The sequence below is a fragment of the Phacochoerus africanus genome, chromosome 9 (genome assembly GCF_016906955.1).
Source record: "Phacochoerus africanus isolate WHEZ1 chromosome 9, ROS_Pafr_v1, whole genome shotgun sequence".
Taxonomy (NCBI): Eukaryota; Metazoa; Chordata; class Mammalia; order Artiodactyla; family Suidae; genus Phacochoerus; species Phacochoerus africanus.
In genome coordinates this window covers 117,963,674-117,986,794 of record NC_062552.1, presented here as the reverse complement: position 1 = coordinate 117,986,794, position 23,121 = coordinate 117,963,674, and the positions used below count along the sequence as shown (strand labels likewise).

At 45.6% G+C, this 23,121-nt stretch overlaps 1 protein-coding gene across 1 annotated transcript; it reads left to right on the top strand.

Annotated features, from left to right (window-relative positions):
• The first annotated feature begins 689 nt into the window (after nt 1–689).
• Nucleotides 690–22,205, top strand: DDX24 (DEAD-box helicase 24). The gene is made up of 9 exons (XM_047794779.1): nt 690–795; nt 2,081–2,800; nt 11,579–12,097; nt 13,421–13,574; nt 13,827–14,342; nt 16,294–16,369; nt 18,515–18,703; nt 19,981–20,110; nt 21,654–22,205. Exons 2-9 carry the CDS (start codon nt 2,086–2,088, stop codon nt 21,923–21,925), a joined length of 2,571 nt encoding a protein of 856 aa, XP_047650735.1. The 5' UTR covers nt 690–795; nt 2,081–2,085; the 3' UTR covers nt 21,926–22,205.
• Nucleotides 22,206–23,121: the final 916 nt, after the last annotated feature.

Genomic DNA, 23,121 nt, shown 5'->3' with positions numbered 1-23,121 from the left:
CACAGACTATGACACCCAGACTCTTGGGGACACACTGGCAAATTCCCCCTAGAAATGAGTTAAGCTGTGTCCCAGTGGTTCTGTGGTTGTGGGAAGGGTCACTTGACCTAAGCTGGGTGGATACCCCCATTGTCCTATAGGACTTCCCAATGTCACCAGACATACAGGGTATAAGGGAAAGGTTTCCCAGATGGTCTGGTGATACCTACTTCGAAAAAATGATTACTCTGAAACTGATTTATCTGCATATAACAAAGGACTCGGTTTAGCTTGCTGATTGGAGGCAAGGTGCTCTATTCCAATCATCAGAAAGCAATTAGCGAGGCTTCAAAAACTGAGGGAAACAGCAACTCCAATACAGGCTGCTTGAATTGTAAATTAAATGCTAAAACGGGCACATAGCCAATATGTAAACAGCCACTGCGCTAAAACCAAAGCAAGAATACCAGCAAACTTGCATTCCCGAGCCTGAGCTAACACAGAAGCACTCGGGATGCAACCCAGCCGCTACCTGCTGCGCCTGCTCCCTAAGCCCACAAGGAGAAGCAACCCCAGCTGCGCGGAGTGTCGTCCTTCCGCTCTCTCCACACCCTCGAGCTGCAGAAGTCGGTCCGCGCCGCAGCGAATCAGGTTGCGGCGTTTAGAATGGGGCGGGACTTCCTGCCATCGCGCGCACGCGTGCGTGAGTGCAAGCCCCGCCCCGGAACTGCAGTAGACGTCGTCTCACCGGGTTGGCGCGGCGGTTGCTGAGGCGGTTGGTCGGCGTCTGAGGAAACCGTTGCGGCGTCTTACACGGTGAGTACCGGGTACAGGTGGGGCCGGGGCCGGAACCCGAGAGGGGCTGAGGGCGGGCTCCCATCGCGGGCCTCTCTAGGCCATTGTGTTCTCGGGTTCCGAGAGGGCGTCAGCCGGCCCTCCGCTGGGGGCTCCAGCTGAGGGGGCGTCAAGGCTCGGCGGCCTCGGTTTGTCGGTTTAGTGCGCGCCAGTTGTTGCTTGAGACGCGGTGTGAGCGCTGGTCCCTAGGCCGGGCGTCAGGAGGAGGGACCCTGCGGGTCACACTTTGAGTCCTCGCCCCCATGTGCCTCATCCCCCCCAACCCGCCAGGCTTGATCCGGGTTGTTTGTGATCGCTGTGTAGGCGATGCGGGGGTGAACCTTGGTTGCGCGTTGCGTTGCTTTCCTCGCGGGGCGCCATGCTAAGCCGCTCTGGATGTGCGTCACCTTTTTGTCTTCGTGTGACGATCCAAGGACGCGCAGACCCTCAGCATCCCCGTTTTCCAGATGAGGAACTGAGACTCGTAGAGGTTAATAACGTCCACCCCAGACCCAGAGCTGACCAGTGGCGAGTTCGGATTTGAATCAATCCCTTTGCGCTTTCCAGTATTTTTTTCTTTTTTCTTTTTTCCCTTGGCCTGTCTGAAAAGGGAGAACATGAATTGAGACCCAGTCGAAACAACTTGTGCATAAATGGTTTTTATATCACTTAAAAATGCAATGAAAAATCTGGTTGGGTTTTAAGCCAATTGGCAAAGGCCAGAGTGGTGGCACAGGCAGATGCCCTGTTGGGGCAGGGCTTGAGAAGAAGAAAGCTTTGTGCACTCTTAATAAAGTGGTCCCCTCACCCCCAAGACCCCTTTTAGATTCTTATTCTGCCTTCAAAATGGCTTGAGTGTGGCAGGCTTCACCCTCCATGCTCTACATTATTGCATAGAATATTTTGTGACTTAGCTAGTATAAACCTCTCTGCCTTCAAAAAACATGCGGTTCAGAGGATTAAGCAGGACCTGCTACTGCCACAAAAGCAGTTAGTATGAGATCTGGAATCCAAACCCGATCTAGGTCATAAGTCCTTGCTCCACCTCCTGTGTCTCCTATGTTCCAGGCCAAGCTACCTGCTGTGTGGGTATATTTCTTTCCTTCTTTGATCTTCTCTAGCTGGGAGCATCAGCATTAGAGGCATTTTCGGGTCCTTAACTGCTTTTCAGGGCCTGATACTCTATAGGCTGCATAGAAAATATTTGTTGCCTCAAAACTTGTGCTTTTCATTTGCCAATCTTATGGACCATTTCTCTCCTTTTCAGTAACCATGAAGTTGAAGGAGACAAAATCAAGGCCAAAGCCACCAAGCTGTGGCAAATTTCAGAGGAAGGGAATCAAAGTTGTGGGAAAATGGAAGCAGGTGAAGATTGATCCAAACATGTTTGCAGACGGACAGATGGATGATTTGGTTTGTTTTGAGGAACTGACAGATTACCGGTTAGTCTCCCCTGCCAAGAATTCCTCCAGTCTCTTCGTAAAAGAGGAGTCCAAGAAGAGAAAGGCACAAGCTGTTGCAGAGGGAGATGAGGAAGGAGAATCTAGCTCCTCAAAGAAAAAGATGAAATTGAAGAAGAGTAGAGATGTGGCAGCTGAAGAAACCAGTGTTCAGAAAGAGTTTGGGGTCAAAGATCCTGAGCCAGAGCCCCAGGGAGATAGCACAGTTTGTCCTGATGCAGAGGTAGGGGAGATGGCATCAGAAAGCCCAGCGCAGACTGTTCCAAAAAAGAAGAAAAAGAAAGGGAAAAAAAAAGCAGAGCCTTCTCAGGGTACTACTCCAAAAGTGTCTAAAAGAGCAAAGACATGGATGCCTGAAACACATGATCACAAGGCAGATGTATCAGCTTGGAAGGATCTGTTTGTACCCAAGCCAGTTCTCCGAGCACTCAGCTTTCTAGGCTTCTCTGCGCCCACACCAATCCAAGCTCTGACCTTGGCACCTGCCATTCGTGACAAACTGGACATCCTTGGGGCTGCTGAGACAGGTAAGGGCATCCGTATCTGGCCAGGGTAAGATTGCTTCTGAATTTGACTTGTGACTGCTAACAGGCTGGATGGCTGGGAAGAGGGGAATGTTGGGAACATAATCACAGATGCAGTTTTGATTAGCACTCAGCTAGCTCTGGGTTGAAATATGCCACTGCCTAATTGGTGCCCTAGGCAGTATCTTTCTGAGCCCTGTAGACCCCATTATAAAATGGAGATAGATAATAGTACCCACTTCCTTTGCTATGTGGGCTAAATGTAAATGTCCACTAAATTTATATGTTTACACAATAGTAAACAACCAGCAAAAAAAAAAACCAAAAAACAAAAAAACCCAGTAGTAATCTAAAATTTACACATTTCATTGTAAGTGACTTGCAGATGGGAGTTTTTTCCTGTTCTTGAGCATTTTTTGTAATGGAGGAGGAAAGTAGGGCTAAGGTCAGTCCTCTGGAGAGGTTAGATCCTCATTAGTGTAAGAAGAAGTGCTTTGAGTCTCAAGAATTGTCCAAAAATAAAAGGGCTGCCTTGGGAATTGGTGAGTTTATTGTCATAGGAAGGATTTGAGTGTGTGATAACCATTGGATGGATTTTGTAGGCAGTTTTGGGCAGGAGGTGACTTTTGGGACTAGGCATTGTTTAAAGATACCTCATTTTCTGGGCCCTTTTAGACTTTGCGGAGCAATGACAGGTTGCCACACCCTGGGGAGACTAAACTACTGATGGGGGAAGGAGCTTATATTACCTAGTTCAACTTGACCAGCAATAACCAATAGAAATATGTATCTAATGTGAGCCACATATGTAATTTAAGATTTCCTAGGAGCCGTATTTTAAAAGGTTTTAAAAAAAGGTGGAAATTAATTTTAACAATATAACCAATTATGTAATAAATATTTCAGTGTGCAGTTAAGGTAAAATTATTGAGATATTTTACATTCTTGTATGTGGCTAGTGGCTTCTATGTTGCATAGAATTAGACCATCTAGACACTTTGTGCCTTGGATTTCTGGAAGAGTGGTTGGGAAAATTGAGGTGAGGTCCTATCTAAGTCATAAAGATGGAAGAGCAAGGAAACCCCTGGAAAGGGGAATGGAGGTAACATAATAACATACGTTTTAAATGCATTGTGCACAGTGTTACATGCATTACATTGATGAACTCAGTTCTCACAACCACCCTCAGGTAGGTTCCATTTTAACTGATGAGGAAACTTGGCCTCACAGAGGATGGACACTGTCTCTAACTGTCCCACTGAAAGTGGTAGCGCTTGGATTCCAGACTGCCCAAGTGCTGTTTAACATTCTGCTACAGTACTTTGGTCTGTGCAGAGAGGCCTGGAGGCAAAGGCGAGGGGTGAACCACTGTGGCTAGAGACTGACATTTGGTCTGATACACACACCTCCTGTCAGGCTATTTCCATGGAATGCTGGGAATCCACAGGTTTAAGACTCAAAGACTCTCAGGGCTGTGGACATACTGCAGCCACTGCAGATAACGAATATACCCCCTACTCCCAAGTGATACTTTGGACCCCTCTGTAATCCCTCCTTTCCTAGGCCCCCCTCTTTGTTCAGCCACAGGCAACCTCTAAGAGGCCTATCATCACTATAGATTAGTTTGCATTTTCCAGATTTTTAAAACGGAATCATGCAATATATATTTTTGAGAGGGAGCGTGTCTGCTCTTTCAACCAGCATATTTTGAGATTTAGCCACTTTATTGCAAATACCAGTGGTTCATTTCTTTATATTGATGAGTAGTATTCCAGTGTATGGATATAGTACAGTTTATTTGTTGATGGATAGTTCTGTTCTTTCTAGTTTGGGGCTATTACAAGTAACTATCATAAATATTGACTTATCAGTCTTTGTGTGGATCTGTGCTTTGATTTCTGCTTGATAAATACCTAGGTGTGGAATGGCTAGATCTTAGGGTAAATGTATCTCTTTAGGAGTTTTCTGAAGTGATTGTACAATTTCACATGTTCACCAGATTATGAAAGTTTGAATTGGCCCATGTCCCTGCTAGTACTTGATATGGTCAGTCTTTAGTTTAATTTAGACTTTAAAAAAAATTTTAGCATTATTTCCTTGTGGCTTTAATTGGTGTTTCTCCAGTGACTAGTTGAACAGCATCTTTTCAAGTGCCTAATTGTTGTTTGTATTATCTTCGATGGTGGTGTCTGTTGAGTTCTTTGCCCATTGGGTTGTTGTTTTTTCTATTATTGAGTTCTTTATATTTTTTAGGTGCACTTCCTTTATCTTATATGTGATTTGCATTTTTTTTTTTTTTGCCTAGTCTGTGGCTTATCTTTTCATTCTCTTTACTGTGTCTTTCAAGAGAAGGAGTTATTTCTTTATTTGTTTATTTTTTGCTTTTTAGGGATGCACATGTGACATATGGATCTTCCCAGGCTAGGAGTCGAATTGGGCCTACAGCAGCCAGCCTACGTATGCCACAGCCATAGCAACACCAGATCCAAGCCGCATCTGCAACCTATACCACAGCACACCGGATCCTAAACCTACTGAGGGAGACCAGGGATCAAACCCACATCCTCATGGATACTAGTCAGATTAATTACTCTTGAGCCACAACCGGAACTCCCAGGAGTTATTTCTTTTGATGAAGTTCCAATTATCACTTTTTCTTTTATGGGTGTGCTTACCTAAGAATCCCTTCCCTACCCCGAGATGCAAAGATTTTCTCCCATTTTCTTCTAGAATTGTTGTTAGTTTTAGGTTCTGTTTCACTGTGATCCTTCCTGTGCTAACTTTTATGGTGAGAGATACAGATCAGAGTTTTGCTTTGCATATGGCTAAAGAACTATTCCAGCATTGTTTGTGGAAAAACTACTCTTTCTCCACTGAATTGCCTTTGTATCTTTTTTTTTTCTTGTCTATTTGTTATTTCTTGGGCCGCTTCCGCGGCATATGGAGGTTCCCAGGCTAGGGGTTGAATCGGAGCTGTAGCCACCGGCCTACCCCAGAGCCACAGCAACGCGGGATCCGAGCCGCGTCTGCAACCTACACCACAGCTCACGGCAAGGCCGGATCGTTAACCCACTGAGCAAGGGCAGGGACCGAACTCGCAACCTCATGGTTCCTAGTCGGATTCGTTAACCACTGTGCCACGACGGGAACTCCTGCCTTTGTATCTTTTTTGAAAGTCAGTAACCATATAGGTTGGGTCTATTTCTGGAGGCTTTTCTTTCCCATTGATCTGTTTATCTTTACTGTTTTCCCAGTATCTCACTGTGTTGGACATAGTAGCTTTAGAATAAATCTTAAAATCAGATAATGTAAGTCCTCCAACCTTGTTCTTTTTAAAAGTTACTTTGGTTACTCTAGGCCCTTTGCATTGCAATACGAATTTTAAAGTCAGTTTGTCAATTTCTAAAAACAAAAAAGCATCTGGTATTCAGATTGGGATTGCATTGGTTATAGAGCCATCTGAGGACATGACATCTGGACAATATAGAATCTTCTAGTCCATGAATGTGATATATCTCTCCATTTTTTTAGGTCTTCAGTTTTTCTTGGAAATGTCTCCTAGTTTTCCATGTATGCACATCTATTAGCTTTATCCTTAATAAGTATTTCATATTTTCGATGTTCCCGTAAATGATAATTTAAAATTTCCTATTTTTGATTGTTGCTAATAAATACAAATATGTGTATTTATGTATTGGTCTTGTATCCTGCAACTTTCCTTTTTTTTTTTTTGTTTTTTTCTAGGGCCCCACCTGCAGCATATGGAAAGTCCCAGGCTAGGGGTCTAATCAGAACTGTAGCTGCCAGCCTATTCCAGGGCCACAGCAATGCGGGATCCGAGCTGCGTCTGCAACCTACACCACAGCTCACGGCAACGCCAGATCCTTAACCCACTGAGTGAGGCTAGGGATTGAACCCGAGACCTCATGGTGCCTAGTCGGATTCGTTTCCATTACGCCACAATGGGAACTCTTTTTTTTTTTTTTTTTAAGATGACAGGACTTTCTGCAAAGCTGATGATATCATCCAGTCTGGATGCTTTTGTTTAGTTTTGTCTTATTGCACTGGCTAAAACCTCCAGTACAGTTCGAATTGAAATGGTATATGGGCATTATTGCTTTGTTCCTGATCTTTGGGGAAAAGCATTCAGTGTTTGATCATTAGGTGTGATGTTAGCTGTAGGCTTTTCATATATGTCCTATATCAGGTTGAGAAAATTCTCTTCTGTTTCTGGTTTGCAGAAAGATTTTTTATAAGGAATGGTGGTTGTATTTTTTAAAATGCCTTTTCTGCATATATTGATATGTGTGTTTTTTTCTTTTTGGTTTTTTTGATAATGGTGAATTACATTGATTTTCAAATACTAATCTAAAATCAAATTCTTGGGATAAACTGAACTTAGCCCTAGTTTATTATCCCATTTGTACATTGTTGGATTTGATTTACTAAAATATTGTTGATGATTTTTGAGTTATGTTCATGGGATGTTGATTTGTAGTTTTCTTTTCTTATAATGTCTTTGACTGGTTTTGTAATCAGAGTGATTCAGATCCCAGAATGACTGTTGAAATCTTCTCTTTAGTTTTCTGAAAGAGTGTGTATAGAATTGGTATTCTTCATCCTTATATAGTTAGTAGAATTCATCTGTGCCTGCCCTTGTATTTATGGAATACTTTTTCTTTTTCTTTTTCTTTTTTTTTTGTCTTTTTGCTATTTCTTTGGGCCGCTCCCGCGGCATATAGAGGTTCCCAGGCTAGGGGTTGAATCGGAGCTGTAGCCACTGGCCTACGCCAGAGCCACAGCAACACGGGATCCGAGCCGCGTCTGCAACCTACACCACAGCTCACGGCAAGGCCGGATCGTTAACCCACTGAGCAAGGGCAGGGACCGAACCCGCAACCTCATGGTTCCTAGTCGGATTCGTTAACCACTGCGCCACGACAGGAACTCCTGGAATACTTTTTAAATACGAACGTAATTGCTTTAATTATTAGAAATATTTTTATTGAATTTTTTTTGAGTGATAGTTTTCTTTTTCTTTTCTTTTTTTTAGGGCCGCAGCTGTAGCATAGGAGGTTCCCAGGCTAGGGGTTGAATCAGAGCTGTAGCCGCAGGCCTACATCACAGCCACAGCAACACCAGGCCCAGGCCACATCTGCGACCTATACCACAGCTCACAGCAATTCCAGATCCTTAACACACTGAGTGAGGCCAGGGATCGAACTTGCGTCATCATGGATGCTAGTCTGATTTGTTTCTGCTGAGACACGACGGGAACTCCTTGAGTAGTAGTTTTCTACTTATAGTTCAGTTGGTCTTTGTTTTGTGTATTTCGAAGCTCTGTTGTTAGATGCATAAGTGTTTACTTCTGTATCCTCTAAATGAATTCACCACTTTTCATTATGAAATGGCCCCCTTTTTCCCTGATAATGTTTTTGTTTTAAAATCACCTTTGTCTGGCATTAATATAGTTTTTCCAGCTTTATTTTGATTAATGTTAGCATGGTATGTCTTTTTCCATACTTGTACTTTTGTTCTTTTTATGTCTTGGTATTCAAAATGAGTTTCTTGTGAGCAGCAGGTCTTGCTGTTTAATCCAATAATCTGTCTTTTTTTTTTTTTGTCTTTTCTAGGGCCACTCCTGCAGCATTTGGAGGTTCTCAGGCTAGGGGTCTAATCGGAGCTATAGCCGCCGGCCTACGCCAGAACCACAGCAACTCGGGATCCGAGCCAAGTCTTCGACCTATACCACAGCTCATGGCAACGCCGGATCCTTAACCCACTGAGCAAGGGCAGGGACCGAACCCGCAACCTCATGGTTCCTAGTCGGATTCATTAACCACTGCGCCACAGCGGGAGCTCCCAATAATCTGTCTTTTAATTGTGTTGAGTTACTTACATTTAAAAAAATATCTCAGTAGATTTCAAGCAAGTCTTCTCTTAAACATACATGTTACATGATGTTACATTCCTAGAATATGTAGTAACATCCTATTTAGAACATTTTTTATTCTTTATTTTTACATTTTTTAATTAACGTGTAATTGATTTACAATGTTGTGTCAGTTTCTGCTGTACAGCAAAGTGATCCAGTCATATATATGTATACATTCCTTTTTTTTTTTTTTTTTTGGCTCTTTAGTGCTGGCATATGGAGGTTCCCTGGCTAGGGGTCTCTGGAGCTACTACAGCTCCTAGCCTACACCACAGCCATGCCAGATCCGAGCCACATCTGCAGCCTACACCACAGCTCATGGCAACGCTGGATCCTTAACCCACTGAGTGAGGCCAGGGATCGAACCTGAAACCTCATGATTCCTAGTTGGTTTCGTTTCCGCTGCACCGCAACAGGAACCCCTTATACGTCCCCTTTTTAGTATTATCCTCCAACATAGTCTATCCCAGGAGATTGCACATAGTTGCCTGTGCTATACAGTAGGACCTCATTGCTTATCCATTCTAAATGAAATAGTTTGCATCTACTAACCCCAGCTTCTCAGTGCATACCACTCCCTCTTCCCCCACCCCTTTGGCAACCACAAGTCTGTTCTCTAAGGTCTTCTGCCCATTTTTCACTTAGGTTGTTTGTTTTGCTGTTGTTGAGTTGTTTGTATATTTTGGAGATTAAGCCCTTGTCGGTACATTTTCATTTTTTTTTTCTATGGTTTCCTTTGTTGTGCAAGAGCTTGTAAGTTTGATTAGGTCGCATTTGTTTATTTTTCTCCCATCCCATCCTTTGCTGTGAAAAAGCTTGTAAGTTTGATCAGGTCCCGTGTGTTTATTTTTGTTTTTATTTCTGTTGCCTTGGGAGACCAGAGATGATTTACATTTAATGTGATTATTGATAGTGGTTGGGTTTTAATCTGTTATTTTGCTATTTGTTTTCCATTTCTTCCAGCCATTCCTTGTTCCTTTATTCCTCCTTTTTTTTTTTTTTTTTTGCCATACCTGCAGCATGTGGAAGTTCCTGGGTCAGGGATTGAATCTGCTGGATCCTTAACTTCCTGTGCCACAGTAGAAATTCCCCCTTATTCCTCTTTTACCCTCTTTGGATTGAAATTTTTTTGTGTAAGATACCATTTTATCCTTTTTATTGTCTTATTGGCTATAACTCTTTATTATGTCCTTTTAGAGGTTGCTTTTGGGTGCGCAGTGTATATCTTTAATACATCATAGTCTACCTTTAAGTGATAATATACTACTTTGTATACAGGACAAGAACCTTACAAGAGTATATTTCCTTTCTTCTCTCCTTTGTGTTTTTTGTTGTATGCTTTGTATGTGTTAGAAATCCCCAAACACATTTTTATTACATTTGCTTCAAGTGGTCAGTGGTTTTTAAAGAAGTTTTTAGATAAAGACATTTAAAAAATATTTATCCATGGTACTGTTTCTAGTGCTCTTCATTCCTTTGTGGAGCACCAGATTTTCAGCTAATGTCATCTTTTCTTCTGCATGAAAAACTTCTTTTAATATTTTTTGTAGTCCAGATGTGCCGATGATAAATTATTTCAGCTTTTATATACTTACAAAAGTCTTTATTTTGCATTTGTTTTGAAAGAGATTTTTTGCTGAGTGTAGAGTTCTAGATTGTCAGGTTTTTTTTTCAAGTCTTCAAAGATGTCATTGTACTTTTTTTAGTGTTTGTCGTTTCTGATGAAAAGTGCTGTTTTTCTTATCTGAAGTTTTATGAGTCTGTTTTGCTCCCTTTTGTTATAGTTCTTGCTTATAACACCTTATTTCCTTGTAGGTGAGTTATTTTATTTTGTTTTTTTTAACTGAGAGCTGCTTATTTTCCTCTGAAAATTACCTGTAAGAATTCTTCTGAGGGCTGTGAATGAAAGTTTCTCCCTCCAGAGATTATTTAATTGCTTCTGCTTGGGGCATTTTAATTTAATTTAATTTTATTTTATTTTATATGTATATATATATTTTTTGTCTTTTTGCTATTTCTTGGGCCGCCCCTGTGGCATGTGGAGGTTTCCCAGGCTAGGGGTCGAATCGGAGCCATAGCCACCGGCCTACGCCAGAGCCACAGCAATGCAGGATCCGAGCCGCGTCTGCAACCTACACCACAGCTCACAGCAACGCCGGATCGTTAACCCACTGAGCAAGGGCAGGGACCGAACCCGCAACCTCATGGTTCCTAGTCGGATTCGTTAACCACTGTGCCACGACGGGAACTCCGGACATTTTAATTTTAGAACCACTTTAAATTCTCAGCCTAAGGTGTTTTGTCCTGTTTGTTTTTGACCACACAGATGATATGAATACTTGGGTTCTATATACATTCAAAGGCTACTTTGAAAAAATGTTCAAATATAGGTAAAAGTGTACTGCTTTAAAGATTTCTCGAAAACTAAAAGTTTCCTTTTATTCCCTCCTTCCTCATCAAAGAAGTCTTGAGAAAGTATTATAGATTTCCATTCCTTAACCCTCAACTTTATGTTCTTTCACAACAACTATAAAACACACACACACCAAACTTTCCCATCTCTTTATTGTTTCATTGTTTGGACATTTGTCTCTAGTTAATGGTGACCTCAGCTTTCAAGGCCAATCTGTCAGACTTCTCCTTAGACTCCTAATTATAGGTGCCCTCTGGTTGCAGTGCTGTAGGGAGACCTCTGTAGGGTAGAAGGAGTTTTGGATTGGGTCAGGGTGATACTTGGCTATTTTAGGGTCCCTTATTCCATGTAAAGGCTAGAACCTCAGGCAAAAGTACACACATCTGTTAATTCACACGGTTTTTGTCTGTTTGTTTTTTGTTCTGCTTCCAAGGAAGTGGGAAAACTCTTGCCTTTGCCATTCCAATGATTCATGCAGTGCTGCAGTGGCAGGTGAAGAAGAAGCCTACCCCAGTTCTAAGTACCACAGGAGCACCACCTGAGGAGACCAGTACTGAGCCTGGAGCTGAGATAGGCTCACCAGGCAGGGCTGGAACGGAGTCTGGAGCTTTGCCTGACAAGATTGGAATTGACAGTGAAGCACTTCCCAGTGAGGCTGGAGCCAAGACCAGTGCTACCACCGCAGACCAGGTGCTGCCCTCTCATGATGCTGATGATGCTGGTGAAGGACCTTCTTCCCTGATCAGGGAGAAGCCTGTCCCCAAACAGGATGAAAACAAGGAGGAAAAGCTTGATGAAGAGCATTCTGGAGAGTTAAAACAAGAGCTGAACATCAAAATTGCCACCTCTGAAGCACATCCAAAGCGTCCCCTGCTTGGACTGGTTCTGACTCCTACTCGAGAGCTAGCCGTTCAAGTCAAACAACACATTGATGCTGTGGCCAAGTTTACAGGTGAGGTTTAATTCCATTTAATATTTCCTAAAGGGATCCTGGTTCTGGGGTGGCAGAGGTGAATGAGCTGTGGCTCCCGCTCTCTAGAGGGAACCTTTCTCATATGCTAGAGAATTAAGCCCTATAGGAGTTGTTTGAGCGACTCATTCTTAATTCGCCCAAGGATGATACACAGCTAATGCTATTCTAGCAGCATAGAAAATTAATTTATTGGATACAGTGGATGCTTAGGGCAGGGTTTGGCAAACCACAGTTTGGGTTTTGTTTTTATAAATAAAAGTGCTGCCATACCCATCCATTTGCATATTGTCTGTGGCCACTTTTGTACTGCTAAAGCAGAGTAGAATGGGGTAGTAGTAGAGATCATTTAGCCCATGGGGCCAAAAATGTTATTTATATATATATGTTTTGCTTTTTAAGGCCGCACCTGCGGCATATGAAGGTTCCCAGGCTAGGGGTCGAATCGGAGCTGTAACTGCTGGCCTACACCACAGCCACAGCAATGCCAGATCCGAGCTATGTCTGCAACCTACACCTCAGCTCACAGCAGTGCTGGATCCTGAACCCACTGAGCGGGGCCAGTGATCAAACTCTGCAACATCATGGTTCCTAGTCTGATTCGTTTCTGCTGAGCCACAATGGGAACTCCAAAAGTGTTTAATATTGAAAAAGTTTGCTGACCTCTGTCTTAGGGCATTAGAACTTAATTCTCTAGGGAATTCCTTGGGAAGGGCTGCACAGTAGGGATTTCAATTTTATAATGAAAGGAACAGTTATTTACTAAGCTTGTTCTATGTGTGAGACATTTTACTAAGCGCTTTGACTGCATGTTTTTTTGGTGTTCCTTTCACACTGGATACCTTTGAGAAGGCCTCCCCTAGAGAGAAGAAGAGAACATGAGGCCTTACAGGCGATCCAGATGAATTCTAATTGGGAGGCGTGGGCGGGAATTCCTAGGGGAGCTGTGTCACAGCTGCAGGTTACAGCTTTTCCAGCACTGTGGTGTACCACCGCTCAGTTTTCCAGAGCTTTGGACGTCAGCCTGCCTGGGTTCCCATCCAGCCCTGTTGTTGTAGTTGGAGGGGACAGAGTAGGAAAAACTGAGGTGGGGGAAGTAGGCAGTGCCTAGATCCTTGAAGACTTGAGCAGCCTTCTAGCGGTGGCATCAGCAGGTCAAGGCCAGCTCTTAGCACTCTCCTGGAGTGGGGAGCTGTGCTGGTGACTGGCAGCCTCTGCTCATCTGGGGGTGCCTGTGTCAGCAGTGGAAGAAGAAACAAGCAGTCAGACTGAATAACAGTGTCCCTTATGTTTTGTGTACCCTAGGCATTAAAACTGCTATTTTGGTTGGTGGGATGTCCACACAGAAACAGCAGAGAATGCTGAACCGCCAGCCTGAGATTGTGATTGCCACTCCGGGCCGGCTGTGGGAGCTAGTTAAAGAAAAGCAGCCTCATTTGAGCAACCTTCGGCAGCTCAGGTGAGAGACAGTGCCTCCTCCTTTCCCCTGCCCCCTGTTGTGAAGTGGGCTTGGGGTGACGTGGTGGTCTGCAGTACCTCCTCCCTGTCACAGAGTGCCATGGTGTGGTACCAGCCAGACTTTGGCCTTTAGAAAACCAAGCATGTGTGAGGGAGAGTCGTAGAGGGCTCTGGTGGTGGTGGTTGTGTTTGTGTTGGGGGGGGGCGGGTATAGCATGTGCTACCTCTTACCTGGCTCTGTCTGGATCTCTAGGTGCCTGGTGATCGATGAGGCTGACCGGATGGTTGAGAAAGGCCACTTTGCTGAGCTCTCACAGTTGCTAGAGATGCTCAATGACTCCCAATACAACCCAAAGAGACAGACACTTGTTTTTTCTGCCACACTGACCCTGGTACATCAAGCTCCTGCTCGAATCCTTCACAAGAAGCACGCTAAGAAAATTGACAAAACTGCCAAACTTGACCTCCTCATGCAGAAGATTGGCATGAGGGGCAAGCCCAAGGTCATTGACCTCACACGAAACGAGGCCACGGTAGAGACACTGACAGAGACAAAGATCCATTGTGAGACTGATGAGAAAGACTTATATCTGTACTACTTCCTGATGCAGTATCCAGGCCGCACCCTAGTGTTTGCCAACAGTATCTCCTGCATCAAACGCCTCTCTGGGCTCCTCAAAGTCCTGGATATCATGCCACTGACCCTGCATGCCTGCATGCACCAGAAGCAGAGGCTCAGAAACTTGGAGCAGTTTGCTCATCTGGAAGAGTAAGTCAGGCCTGTCCCCAGACTAGCCATTGGGTCAGGGTTGCCAGGATGGTGGGGTGACGATGGTGGGAAGTTACTGTCTCTCTTGGGGCCCTTATCAGTAGAAGGTAGCCCTTTTTTGCACAGCGTGAGGCAGGCTCACTCTCATGTTCATTTGGTTGCTGGTAAGGCCCCTAAGAAACTTCTTTAATGATGAGTGATGGCGACAGTAATACCTGCTATTATTGAAAACTTAACAATAGAGGAAGTATTGTGCTAGCATTTTAGATACATTATTACATTCATTCACTTTTGACATCCTTGAGAAGAAGCAGAATAGAGTCGTGGCTAAGAGCACAGACTACCCGAGATCAAATCCAGGGTGTGCTACTTCTAACTTGTCAAATTACTTCTTAATGTTTCAGTTTTCTCATAGTTAGTGTAATAGTAGAAGCTGTCTCAGAGGGCGGTTGTGAGGAGTAAGTGGATTTATGCACATGAAGTGTTTAGAATGATGCTTGGCACATGGTATGTCTTTGCTAAACATTTGCTTTAATGCCGCTTGTGATTATTATTTTATAGATGAAAAAAGTAAGGTCGAGAAAAGCACATCAGCTTGCTCAAGGTTTCTCACCTTGGAAGTGGTAGAACTGGGCCTCAGACAAGTCTTTCGGTCCCCAGAGCTCATGCTGTCATGTCCGTCTGCTTTGGCGCCAGACTGATGCTCAGACAGGCATCAGGGTGCAGATTGTCAACATGAGGGCCTGGGGAGTTGAGCCTGACTCTGAATTGGCTTCTGCCCACAGTGTTTGCCAGTTATAGGTTACAAATTAGTTTCTAGAACAAGTGGTTTACCTCCCTTCGAATGTTGGTAAGTAGAGTTAGTAGTTTACTGGATCAGAAGTTGGCAAAATATAGCCCATGGGCCAGATCTGACCGATTGCCTGTTTTTATAAGTAAAGTTTTATTGGAACATAGCCTGTTTATGTATCATCTGGGGCTGCTTTTGCACTATAATGGCAGAGTTATAATTTCAACAGACATCACCCACGAAACCAAAATAATTTGCTCTCTGGCCCTTTATAGGAAAAGTTTCCTGACCTTGACCCAGAGCAAAGGTTTAACATTTTACAAACTTTAGTTTGCATTGTATTCCATGGCCCTATCTCAGAGATACAGGGAGTGGGGACCCTGAAGGGCCTAGAATCATAAGCTTTTTAAGACATACCTCAAGGTTTTTTTGACTCTCCTCAAACTACACATAAAGTCACATCACCCAAAACATATTATCAAGTGCTTACTGTAACCTGTACAGCACTGTTCCAGGGGCTGGTAATAGAACAGTGAATAACGCAAAGTCCCTGCTGTCGTGGCGTTTACCTCCTAGTGGAGGGAGACAGTAAATTGAAAAGTAAGTATATAGTTTGTCAAGTGGTGCTAAGTGCGGAGACATAAAGTTGTATGGGAAGTTGCATGGGCTCTGGGTGTGTGGTCTGGGAGGCTTTTCTCATAAGGTGCGATTTGAGCAGAGAGTGGAAGAAATAAAGGAAATGGGAATATCTGAAAAAGACCTTTTATGGCGTCAGGTGCACTAAATGCAAAGGCTTGGAGGCAAGAGCAGTTTGGCGTGTTTGAGGAAGAGCAAGGAGAGCAAAGCCGTCAGTGTGCCTGGAGGGTTGCCAAGTAGAGTACGGCCGCACCGAATTCACTTTCATTATTGCAGAGTGTGGCTTGTTGATGGTGGCCAGGGAAACCCAAGTTTGGATCTTGGCTCCCCAACTGAATAGCCATATATGTACCTTGGGAAGCTAATCTCTCTGAGTCTCGGTTTCTTCGTCTGTCAAAGGGAGATAATAGTACTGTCCTGTATAGAGTGTAAGGATTGTAGTGTTTAGAGCACTCATTTGGTGGTAAGAATTCGATTAATGATAGCCATTGGTTATTATTAATGAGCTTTCTCTCTCCACCACAGTTGTGTTCTCCTGGCGACAGATGTGGCAGCTCGGGGCCTAGATATTCCTAAAGTCCAACATGTCATCCATTACCAGGTAGGGACGTCAGAGGATTTGTGGGCATCTCCTAGCATTGAATGGGGAATTTTTAAAGCCAGGGTTGGGGGAAGGAGGAAGGAGAAGGAGGAATTGTTGGTCGCAAGGCCTCATGCAACAGAGAATACCACTGGCATCTAGTGACTGACTGGCTGCTGCCACTTTGGGAACGCTGTGGTGAGGTTTATTCTCCAAAACCTCCTGACATTGTCTGATGTCAGGCAGTCCCTCTCTCTCTGACTTGGGCAGCCTACTTAATATTGGCAGGTTAGAGCCTTTGGTTCTTCCATGAAATGGGCATAAGTTTAGCATGTCAAATGGCTACCTTGGTGTAGCAAAACAAGAGTGTGAGAATTTTAAGTCCCACCTGGGCTTAAACCCTCGTTGTGTAACCCCGAGCAAGTTGTTTGGTTTCTTTGTACCTCAGTTTTTTCCTTTGTTGAATGACAGTGTCAACTTCTTAAGTTCTTGTAAAGTGAAGTAAGTCATTATTTGTGAAGAGTTTAGAAAGTCAGGTGGCACATCATAAGCACTTCATAGATGTTAGCAGCTGTTGACATTAAGATTAGTGCATTAATAATCTTTACCTAGTAAAGATTGGCACAGAGTGGTGGTTGAGAGTATGAGCTCCAGAGCCACACTTCCAGCATCTGAACACTTGCTGGCTGCTTCTTAATGAGTTTGCTTTGGGCGTGTTCCTTAGCGTCTCTGCTTTCAGCATCTTTGTAACTTGGGAGTAATGCTGACTACCTACCATACCCCTTAGGGTTATCACAAGAATTAAATGCACTGATGCTGATAGATCACCTAGCACAGTGTAAGTACTCAATAAATGATAGCTGTGCTGGTATGGTTATTTCTCCTTTAAAATCCTCCTGGCTCTTAACAGTCTTTTAGGGTGCCAATTCAATTTAGCACATCTTTATTCCTTTTTTTTTTTTTTTTATTCTTTCTCTTTTGGGGGAAGAGTCTGGATCAGTCTTCGTCAGAAATATCCCGATAAACCAAATACAGTTCTAGCCCTTAAGAAGTATCACATCCACTAGGGGCGGGGAGATAACCACAGGCATAATTTAAGATGGAAGATATTAGAAAGTTGCAAGATACAATGGGAGAGAGAGGTAGTTTGGGAGGTTCGGAGGTTAGAAAGTGCTTCCCGAAAGCTGCTCGGCATTTAAGGATGGAGAGGATGGGGCACGTGGAGGAAGGAAAGGAAGGAGGAGGGAACATGTGGCCGGGGCAGCTGACTGGGAGCCAGGAGAGGGGTGGGTACCAGCGAGGAAGGCGGAGAATGGTAACAGCTGTTCACGATGGCACTCAGAGCACCGCATTGGAACAGTACGGAGCGTCACCTGGGCTCAGTGGAGAAGACCGTTCTTGATTAGCGGTGTGTACCCTGGGTGTGGGGGAGGGAGGGAGGGATCGGCAGCCCCCACACCACCGTATCTGTATCCTTATGCTAGATCCGGTAGATAGTGGAGTGGAGGCAGCGTAGCCCTGGGGTTAGGTGGCCTTTGGAACTGACGGCTTCATTTCGAGTCCTGGCTTCACTACTTAGTTGGGTAACTTAGGGGATTGCTTATCATCTCTGTGTTGCAGTTTGCTGGTCAATAATATGGATAATCACCAGAGCACCTCCTTCATGTTACTGTCGTGAGGAATAAATGGGCTAACACATGCTGAGTGCTTAGAGCTGTAATCACTCTAAATGTCGGTTACGATTACTGTCATCGATTGTCCGTGTAGAGTCGGTGAAGAACCATTGGAGTATCTTTAGGTAGAGGGGCATCGTTATAGGCAGAGCTTTGACTTGGGAAGATGACCCTGGCAGCTTTGGGTTGGGTTGGGGTGGGGGGCGGGTAGGAGGACTAGAGACCAAATAAGTGACTGCCACTGCCCAGTTGAGTGGTCATGAGGGCCTGAACCAGGACAGGGGGGCAGAGTCTGTACAGCGAACGGGCTGAACCCAGGGATAGTTTGAATGTGGGCCTTTGGGAGAAGAGTTAGATCTGTCCATGGTGCTGGAGAGGTGTCTAGCGGCCTGGCTGGGAGGGAGGAGGGTTCCCCATTGGGTTGTTGGCCCTGAGGGGAAGATCGGTGTTTGGTGACAGCCATGTGTTGTCCTCCTGGTTTCTCCTTTGGCAGGTACCTCGTACCTCAGAGATTTATGTCCACCGAAGTGGTCGAACTGCCCGTGCCACCAATGAAGGCCTCAGCCTGATGCTGGTTGGACCTGAGGATGTGATCAACTTTAAGAAGATTTACAAAACCCTCAAGAAAGATGAGGACATTCCACTGTTCCCTGTGCAGACAAAGTACATGGATGCAGTCAAGGTAAGAAGAAAAGTTAGAAGTCTGGTGCTAATGAGGGGAGGGATTGTGCTGCTCCCTTACTTTGCTGTGAAGTTCTTGCAGTACCACCCTTGGAAGCTAATTAATAGCTCTGCCAACAGCTAAGCAAGGAGATTTATTAAAAAAAAAAAAAAAAAGAAGAAGAAGAAGGTGGGCACTGTGTCTGGTAGAGGGAGGAAGGGGCGAGTGGCCAGAGTGAGGAATTTTCCTCAGGGGCCCTTTCTTTACTGTGCCCCTGAAGCCTCCATCATCAGCCTCCTCCACTGGGCGAGGGCAGTGAGCATGGCTGTCCTAGACACCGCCCTCCCCAAACGGATGGATGGTTGTAGAGACGTGAGGTCACTGTGTCTTGCTGAGGCAGAAGCTAAAGGTTTGTCACATCCCTGAAGCAGATACCCGTAATTCCTACCTTTGGGGTTTTATTTTAACTCAGTAAACATTCACTGAGTGGGTGCCGCTTACTATGGGCTGTGGCGTTTTGGTGTCTGACACACCATAGCCCATAGTTCTCCACTGGCTCATGAGGCAGGCTGAGTCCAGGCTGAAATTCAGGTACGAATGGAGCACTGTGGACTGGCGGGTATATGGACATGTTGGTAGGAGACGCAGGCAGAGTTGGGATGAGGTGAGGTAGGGATGGAATTCCAGGAATTGAGGGAGCAAAAATCATGGAAAGGTTCAAGTTCTTTTGGCTCCCCTGGCTCAAGAGGAATGCTAGTTGGGGGAAAATGTGGTAGGAGATGAAGATGGAAAAGTGGAGACCGCAGGGAGGGTTAGAAGCCACCCTGGTTTCCCATGGCTCCTTTCCCGCACATCACAAGATCTTGCCCATTTTGTTGGTGTATCCTGTCACTGGTCTGGCCCCAGGACCCATGAGAGGGAGAATTGAAGTGTTTTTGGCAAAGGACAACATGGAAGGGGTGATGGGGTGGGGTTAGGGTTTCGGGGGAGAGAGACGGAGCTCCTTTTGGACCTGGGTAGATTGGCAGTCCGGCCAACCAAGGTGGGCTCCCAGGAAGAGGGCTGTGCAAGTTTGTTTGGAAAGCCAGCGCTGTGATTCGTGTGTACACACTCAGGAGCAGCGACTGCCCTGTGTGCTTTAACCCGGAACTAAAGCAAATGCATGGTGTTAGAGCTAAGGTGCCTTTCACTGAGCACTGATCTTAAGAGCTTTTTTCAAAAGGTAATTTAAATGAGACTTTTCTTCCCAGCGACCTGAAGCCTTTGTCAGATGAATACTTTCTGTTCCTTTTCCATAGGAGCGAATCCGTTTAGCTCGGCAGATTGAGAAGGCGGAGTATCGGAACTTCCAGGCTTGTCTGCACAACTCTTGGATTGAGCAGGCAGCGGCTGCCCTTGAGATCGAACTGGAAGAAGAAATGTATAAGGGTAAGGGGCCCGCCAGGGGGACCTGAGGAAGGGTTTATTCAGCCCTTTTCTTTGTTTCTCCCTTCAACTTTTGTCTGTTGGAGCATCGCCACTACCGTGGATCCTTCAAAATTGGCAAGACACCTTTTTCTTCTTTGTGACAGGCCCTAGTTCCCATGAGCCTAAAGCCCTGGGCCTTTGTTCCCCTCTGTCATCGTTTGTCTGGCGCCTTCAGCTCCCTCCCTCACGTGGAGCAGCAGTGGCGTGACGCTGGTGCAGGCTCTGGGCCAGACCACTCATGTTTGCCAGCTGCCCGTTCCCTGCACCAGCTGTGTGGCCAGGCCAAGTTACTGAACCTCTCTGTCCTATCTAGGTGTTGTCTCTTAGAAAAGGCCGAGCATGGGGTTGAAAGATGGCTTGAGTTAATGAGTGTAAAGGGCTTAAAACAGTGCCTGGCAAATAGAAAGTATGCAATACATTTCAGTTATTATTATTACTATTATTTTTGTGTTTTGTCTTTTTTTAGTGTCGCACCTGTGGCATATGGAGGTTCCCAGGCTAGGGGTCTCAATTATTATTTGTTGCCACTTGTCTTCCAAGCTGACAGAGCACTTCTGCATCATCTCAATTGATCTTTTCCAGTCTTGTGACGTACACAGCAGGAATTGTCCTTTTACACTTGGGAACTAGAGGTTCATAGACGTGATTTGTGCAAGGAAATAGCTCCTGCACCAGGTGTTTCCTGAGCGCCTGCTCCAAACCTGGGCCAGGGACTAAGGATTCAGGGATGAGTCTGTGTGGTTTTTGCTCTAGGAAAGATCTTGAGTCGAAGAAGTGGTAGAACCAGTAGAACTGACACCAGAGTTAGATCTAGTGCTCTTTCCACCCCTTGAGTGGGCAGCTCAGCTAGGGTGCTGGTATCTTGGTGGTAAAGCCAACAAATTCAGAGGTAGACTCACGGCTCTTTGCTTAGCCTGGAAGCCGGGAACCAAGCCCCTGGGTGCGTGGTCCTCCTGGTAGCTCAGGCTTGGGGCTAGGCCTGTGATGCACGAGGCCCTGGCTTCCCTTCCTGAGGACAGGCTGGCCTGGAGCCCTTTGGCTGTGTCCATCCCTGCAGGTGCAGCCACAGTGCTTGTGGGGAGATGCGGGAAAGCTGGACTGCATAGGTGCATTCACTGTCTCCTGAGGGGTTTGTAGCCCTTCAGTCACCAAATTTCAGGCGACGAGTAGTTGGATCACAGGGAGAAAACTGATCTTCAAGTCAGGAGCCTGGGGTTCTGATCTCAGTTTGATAGCTAGTTCTGTGACCTTCAGCGAGTGACCTGAGCTTCATCAACTGTAAAATAAACTTAGAGGGTTTTCGTGAGGAGGAAAGGGCAGAGTGGCCCTGAGTGGCGCTCCTGAACTGTGTTGCAAGTTAGCCAGCACTAGCTTCTGCAGAGAACTTTTGAGCCCTGCCTCACCAAAGAGTTCCAGAATGTTTTTCATCACGAGTTATCCATCAAGGGAAACAAAATGCTCCTCAAAGTCATAGTAAATACGATCTATTTTGACTTGTTTCAAGGAGGAAAAGTTGACCAGCAGGAAGAGCGTCGGAGACAGAAGCAGATGAAGATCCTGAAGAAGGAGCTGCGCCAGTTACTCGCCCAGCCGTTGTTTAAAGATGATCTGAAAACCAAGTATCCAACTCAGTCTGGCCAACCGCCGGTGCTCGGGTCTGCCCCAAGGAACGCTGAGTCTGCGCTGAGCTGCCTCTCCAGACAGAAGAAGAAGAGAAAGAGGAGGCCAAAAGAGCAGCAGCAGCAACAGCCACAGCCAAGCACAAGTGCAAAGTGAGCCCCCAGGTCAGAGTCTGGGTGACCGTGCACCGCGTCTGTGTTCTCGGGTTGTGTGGGAACCTCCCACCTTGCATTTCCCTCCACCGTCAGCCTCGCTTACAAAAATCTCCCTCTCTCCACCACTGCCCCCCAACCCAGTAGCAGGGGAGACCTCATCCAGATTTGTGTTGTTTCAGAGTAAGAATTCTGTGTAGCAGTTTGTATATTTCTGCATTCCAGTGTTTACAGGCTTCTTGTATGTTTAACTCGATTTCTGCAATTAAAGACCATGGTCAGAACCAGTGTATTATCTTGAATGTTTAGCCAGAATGTGAGGGGCACTGTCATAGTCCTGTGGCTGCAGGATGCACATGGGGTGTGTCACCCCGCAGCACAGCACTGATGGAGCAGGAGGCCGGTGAGTTGCACAGACCCCTGTAGTGTCATTTCTGCCTGTGTCCCTGGGAGTGCGTTCCTGCCATTTTGTCTCCACAGCAGAATCCTAACAGCTCCCTGGCTCTCACAGCCATGGTTCTGTCTGAGCCTCCCTGGGAGGTGGGCAGGGAAGAGGTTGCCATCCTGGGGTTCCAAGAGAACATAGCTTCCTTAATGTCACCAAGCCTCTTGTGGGGAAGCCACTTGGTAGCAGTATGCTATACCGGGCAGGTGAGGTGCTCGGGATCTGGCCCTGGCCAGTCTCTCCAGCCTTGTCTCTGTTCCCCTCTTCTGTGTGACAGAACTGGTTGCCGCCCATGGCCTTGTGCGCCCATTCTCTTGCCCTGAGCCTTTGTACCAGCTTCCCCACCCCAACCCCAGCCTGTTTGCCTTTTTGCTCCCTGAGCACAGGAGGCATGAGCCCCAGGAGGGTGAGGTGTTTCTTCTGTGGGCTCCCATGGTGCCCACGCTCACCCTCTCCACGGCACTTGCCACACTGGTATCTGGAATCTTGCTGAGCTCCTGGAGAACAGAAGCTGCTTCATCATCCCTTGTAGCATTTGCACTCACATCAAGGCCTGGTGTACACCCATGATTTCCTGGTGCCACGGCAGCTTTCCCTGCGTGGCATGACCAGTTATGGGAGAAGCACAGATTTCTGTACCACCAAGTCTGGACTTCTAAACAAATATGCCCCGAGTTCCCTGGTGGCTCAGCAGGTTAGGGATCCAGTCTGTCGCTGGATCAGGGCCATGGCACACGTTCATTCTCTGGCCCGGG